General features: G+C 36.8%; 1 protein-coding gene across 2 annotated transcripts in view; it reads right to left on the reverse strand.

Annotated features, from left to right (window-relative positions):
* The window catches only part of GPALPP1 (GPALPP motifs containing 1), a 54,940-nt gene that overhangs the window by 11,081 nt on the left and 37,443 nt on the right, over window positions 1-6,416 (reverse strand). For both annotated transcript variants that reach the window (XM_011974609.1, XM_011974610.1), the window contains exon 7: window positions 2,588-2,686. In XM_011974609.1, the coding sequence (XP_011829999.1) occupies window positions 2,588-2,686 (99 nt within the window). The remainder of the gene's footprint in view (window positions 1-2,587; window positions 2,687-6,416) is intronic.

The following is a 6,416-nucleotide window of genomic DNA, read 5'->3' on the forward strand; positions in this document are numbered from 1 at the left end:
GTGTAGACCCTGCAGTGGAGTGCAGTGGTGTGGTCATAGCTCACTGTAACCTCAAACTCCTAGGCTCAAGTGATCCTCCAACTCCAGCCTCCCAAGTAGCTGGGACTTCGAGTGTGTGCCATCACACCTGGCTAATTTTTTACCTTTTTATTTTGGTAGAGATGGGGTCTTGCTATACTGCCCATCTCTTGGCCTCACAAGATCCTCCCGTCTCAGTCTCCCCCAAAGTGCTGGGATTACATGTGTGAGCCACCATGGTTGGCCAACAGCAATTCATTTTTTAATAAGATGAGTTTGTAACGGCTTTTGAAAACTAATGCCAAACTTCTACTTGATTGGTTTTTGTCTTCATTAAAGTATTTTAAAGACTGCTCGATTTATCAAAAGCTACAGTTTCTAGAGTGGCTTAGTCTTAAGACTATATTAATACTTTGAATAGAAAGTATCTGGAATTTCAGCTTTCAGGGTTCAGATTAGAACCCTATTTTTTTGGATGCATTTTAAAGTAAACTGTAAACATCACTACATGTCCCCCTAAATACCTAGGCATGCATTTGAGTTCAATATTTGTTTTTATATATATATATTTTTAAGATGAATATACATATGATAAAATACATAAATATTAAGTGTATATTCAATGGGTTTTATAGCTCAAAATCCAATCAAGATCTGGAACCTTTTTATCACTTCAGGCATACGCTGTTTCCTAGTCAAATTCCATACCCCAATTCCAACTACTAGCATTCTGATTTTTTTCGCACCATAGATGCATTTTGCTTATTGTACAGCTCCATATAAACATAATAAGAAGTATGTACTTGCTTGTGTAAGACTTCTTTCACTCAGTATGACTTTGAGATTCATGCATGTTGTATTTATTTGTAATGTGTTCCTTTTTATTGGTGAGTAGTTTCATTTATACCACAGTTTGGTTTTCTTTCTCTTACTGATCAACATTTGAGCTGCTTACAGTATTTAACTATTATGAACAAAGCGTCTATGAACATTCTTGGATAAATTTTTTTGAGGCTATTAAGAATAACACGTTCAACTCTTTGTGTGGATGTGTTTTCATTTGTCTTAGGTAAATACCCAGGAGGAAAATAGCAGGGTACGTGTCTGTTTAGTTTGATAAGAAATGCCAGTTTGGAAAAAGGCTTAGCTTATTTATCTTCAGTCATTGGTCTTTTCTTACATAACTCATTATGGCTGTAAATTTTCCCTCTAAATACCACTTCATATGGCATCCCACACATTGTGATATGTTGTATTTTTGTCATTCAGGTCTACATTTTTCTAATTTCCATTATCATTTTTTCTTTGATACAAAGTTTAAATGTTGAGTTTTTCTGATTTCCAGTTTTTTTAAAAATTTTTATTTTTTTGAGACAAGGTCTCGCTCTGCCATCCAGATTGGAGTGCAGTGGCACAACCATGGCTTGACTCAACCACTCGGTCTGCCTCAGCATCCCAAAGTGCTGGGATTATAGACATGAGCCACTACAACTGGCCATAGTGGGTTTTTAAGTTATTCTGAATCCAAACTTCAATTCTTTGTGGTCAGATAATTTGGGTTGAATGATAGTAATTCCTTCGATTTTGTTGATACTTGACTTCTGAGCACCTGGTCAGTTTTCATAAATACTTCAAGTGAGCTAAGTTTTTGGTCAATTTCCAAAAATGTTTTAAGCGTGCTTCACTGTGGTACTGGTCAACATATATATAATAAATCAAGCTAACTATATTTTAGAGCTTATGGAATTTTCTTTAATACACTGGGAACAGAAAATAATTTTCCTAAACATCTTTCAGGGACCAATGGGTTCAGTAATTTACATTTATTCTTTGAGCTGGGACATTTATCATTTTCCTTTTCTTTTTGTACAGGCACCATCCAACATTTGTCTTTTTTTTTTTAAGACAGAAGATAACAAAATAATACGCCAAATGAATACTGACTGTTTAGTTTATAAATTTAGATTGAACTACATTCAAAAAACGTTTTTTCTCCCATATTTAAATATTTACATCCAACATTCCAAATCTGTTTATAATGTAAACATTTATAAATGGAAGATCTCCATGAGTGAGCAGGGGTCTTGCTTTCTCTCATCAAGTGCTACTTATCTCTAATAATTAGATTTCTGCTAATTTAATATGTAAAATGTGAATTGGAAATATCTGTGAAAAACACAGAAGAATTTTATAAAAACATATATATATGCAACAGAGTTTATTTCAGGATAGATGTATAAAAAGTACATGGTAAAGAGGTAGACATATAAAAGAAAGAGAAATAAGCAAAAGAGAAAAAAATAAACAGAGAACTAAAAGATGGGGGAAAAGGGCTATATATTTTGTTTCTGTTTTTTTTATTTTGAGGCAGGGAGGCTTTCAAGTGATCCTCGCAACTCAGTTGGCTCATTAAAAAAAAATGTTTTTAGAAACAAGGTCTTGCTATGTTGCCCAAGCTGGTCTTGAACTCTTGGCCTCAAGTGATCCTCCTGCCTCAGCCTCCCAAGTAGCTGGGATTATAGGCAAGAGTCATCACACCTGGCTCTATATATCTTATTTTCTTACTTACATTGTATGAAGATACCTGCTCAGCCAGTCTCTTATCTCTTCCTGATAATATATGTTCTTCATCTTTCTTACCGGATGACTTCCTTGCTTCTTGTGTTTCCTGAGGAATGAACACAGATAACACACTACTGAATCATAAAATTAAGATAAAACAAAAAATAAATATTATTTTTACTTAGATTAAGTAACAAGAGACACAACTAAGCCAGGTTTGTGAAATCCCTTCTGATTAGAAATATTAACATACTTGGCCAGGCGTAGTGACTCACGCCTGTAATCCTAGCACTTTGGGAGGCCGAGGCAGGCGAATCACCTGAGGTGAGGAGTTCGAGACCAGCCTGGGCAACATGGTGAAACCTCATCTCTACTAAAAATATAACAGTTAGCTGGGCGTGGTGGTGGGCACCTGTAATCCCACCTAATCCAGAGGCTGAGGCAGGAGAATCGCTTGAATCTGGGAAGCAGAGGTTACAGTGAGCTGAAATCGTTCCACTGCACTCCAGCCTGGGAGACAGAGTGAGACTCGGTCTCATAAAAAAAAAAAAAAAATCAAAATATTAACATACTTGATAAGGGATCAGTTACTGCTCTAGTCTATGATTTTCTTGAAAGCAAGGAAAAAAAAAGCCACCCCACTCAACCTATTTATTGAACTCAGGATGAGTTTGACTAACAGTGGTGAGAGGTGGAAGTGAAAATAAGGCTTAAAAAGATATCTTACATTACTGTTTTCTAAAATAATAAAATCACCCTGTAGGAAAACAAACAAACAAACAAAAAACAAAGAAAAGGAAATAAAAGGTATACATTTTGGAAAAAAAAAAAAAAAGAAAAATTGTGTTTATTCACAGATCCTAGCACTGTGTAGCAAACTGTGGACTGTGTAGCAAACTCCAAAGAATTTACCAAAAAACTCCTGGAACTACTAAGCAAGTATAGCAAAGTTGCAGGACACAAGATCAATATACAAAATATAGCAGCAAGAGGCTGGGCGTGGTAGCTCACGCCTGCAATCCTAGTACTTTGGGAGGCAGAGGCAGGCAGACTGCCTGAGCTCAGGAGTTCGAGACCACGCTGGGCAACATGGTGAAACCCCTGTCTCTACTAAAATACAAAAAATTAGCTGGGCGTGGTGGCGAGTGTTTGTGGTCTCAGCTATTTGAGAGGCTGAGACACAAGAATTGCTTGAACCTGGAAGGCAGAGGTTACAGTGAGCTGAGATGGTGCCACTGCACTCCAGCCTGGGCAACAGAGTAAGATTCTGTCTCAAAAAAAAAAAAAGAAGAAGAAAAAAATATATATATATATATCAGCAAGAAACAACTAGAATTTGAAACAAAACTATCATTTATATTAGCACGCACACACACATTTATTTTTTCTAAATAAAATGTGTTAGACTAGACTGAAGTGTCTAGTCTAACACATTAGACTGAAGTGTCTAGTCTAACACATTTTATTTAGAAAAAATGTTACAGTAATATTCTAGAGCATATGCTCCCAAGCAGGAATGGGGAAGGCCCATATAAAAACTACTGAAAACCACTCGTCTCTAAGCATATTCTTATTTTTATTTGCCTAGGAGGCCTCATGGACTAAAACAACACTGTATTTAATAAAGTAAGTTAAAAACATATAAATAGTTCATTTCTACATTTTCCCAGAAAATAGATGTTTTACTTATAAAAAAAGAAAAGTGATGTTATGATACAATGGAGATAAAAACCTAACCATTTAATATTAAGAGGTAGTAGATATTGTCAAGACTGGAAAGTGAGGACATAACTGATCTCATTCAATTAATGTATGTAAAACACTTTCAATACTTTCTAAAGAGCAATCTTTTTTTGTTTTTTTTTTAGACGGAGTCTCACTCTGTCGCCCAGGCTGGAGTGCAGTGGCACAATCTTGGCTCACTGCAAGATCTGCCTCCTGGGTTCATGCCATTCTCCTGCCTCAGCCTCCCGAGTAGCTGGGACTACAGGCGCCCGCCACCACGCCTGGTTAATTTTTTGTATTTTTAGTAGAGACAGGGTTTCACCGGGTTAACCGGGATGGTCTTGATCTCCGGACCTTGTGATCCACCCACCTCAGCCTCCCAAAGTGTTGGGATTACAGGTATGAGCCACTGTGCCCAGCCAAGAGCAATCTTCTTTTAGGCCATATTGGCTAAATTAATGTGAGAACAGTAGAGGTATGAGAGGTATGCTAGAAAATCAAACATAAGAAGTAGGATGGAGTGGAGGGAACCTATCAAGAAGGAAATATGGCTAAGATCTGTTATAAAAATTAGTCATGAACTTTACACAGGATCAAAGACAACAGAAAATGAATAGCTCTGTGATACTATATAGTTTGTGACATAAATATATGTGTGTGGTACTATATTCTGTAATGTAGTGTTATATAAAATTTAAGACTTATTAATAATCCCTTTATGAGTCCACTGTAAATACTAAACAAAACATTTCAGCACAGAAAAGAATGACCAGGTCTAAAGAACTCAGTCATAGGGATTAAAATCTCTTAAGTTCAAACAACATAGCCTGGTTTCCATGTGTTCCATTATTCCATGATATTTTCCTCCAAGGAAGACTCCCTACATATCTGGTTGTAAGCTAGACATCTATTCATCTACAATGAGAAACAGGATATAAAAAAGAACAAATAAATAAGGACACAAATAAAAAGGCATGTAAGCAAGGGAATTAATTGTCTTTTTGGAGACAATCTTAAAGGCTAAATTATAAAAACTGCAATAAATAATTATTATTTCAAAACCAGCTAAGAAATAATAGGCATTCCAACACCAGCCTTTCAAGGTTTTTGTGGCTCTCTTGGATCCACATCCTTTGCTGCCTCTCCTGCCCCTATGTGTGTTGGTTCGCCTCACCTTCCTACTATAACTGTCAGATTCTCTTTAATCTTAGGACAAAAAAGAAATGATGCATAATGTTGCCTACTATGCAGGCAGGGTGCTCAAGTGTGGAGACTGCAACACGCCCTCCACACTTTAACGGTACCACTGTTTATTTCACAGGCAATTCTCCAGTAAAATGGAAAGTCCTTAAGGAGCTCTTGCCTCTTTCTATCACCTGCAACCAAATACAATTCCTGATAGAACAGGAAAATTGATCATTCCAGATTGAAAACAGAAATCCTGATAATTCTAGGTACTGATGAGAAATTTAAACAGAGCTAGTTCATTCCAGATTGAAAACAGAAATCCTGGTAATTCTAGGTACTGATGAGTAATATAAACAGAGCTAGTGGAATGAACTAAGTGTGGAACTGCTTTAGTCAGAACTGATGAATTTATAATCATAAGGTGACAATTAGTCAAGCAGTTGAGAATTGAATGGGATGTCTTACAGAAATTAAAACCTTCAGAGAGAGGCTGCGCATAGTGGCTCACGCCTGTAATCCCAGCACTTTGGGAGGATTGCTTGAGCCCAGGAGTTTGAGACTAGCCTGGACAACACAGCAAGGCCTTGTCTCTACAAAAATAAAAAATAAAAAAATTAGTTGTGTGCCTGCAGTCCCAGCTCCTCAGGAGGCTGAGGCAGGAGGATCACCTGAGCCCAGAAGTTTGAGGGCTGCAGTGAGCTATGACTGCGCCACTGCAGTCCAACCTGGGTGACAGAGACACCCTGTCTCTTAAAAAACAAACAAACAAAAAAACAAAAAGAAAAAACCAAAACCCACAGATGGACTAAATTGAAGGAGTAGTACTGGGGATACTGGTTTAATTCCTAATATACAATGAAATATTTTGTAACAGAAAAAGATTCAAGAAGAGAAAATTAAAAATAATGTATTTTATGCATACA

Source organism: Mandrillus leucophaeus, unplaced genomic scaffold, assembly GCF_000951045.1.
Source record: "Mandrillus leucophaeus isolate KB7577 unplaced genomic scaffold, Mleu.le_1.0 Scaffold147, whole genome shotgun sequence".
Taxonomy (NCBI): domain Eukaryota; kingdom Metazoa; phylum Chordata; class Mammalia; order Primates; family Cercopithecidae; genus Mandrillus; species Mandrillus leucophaeus.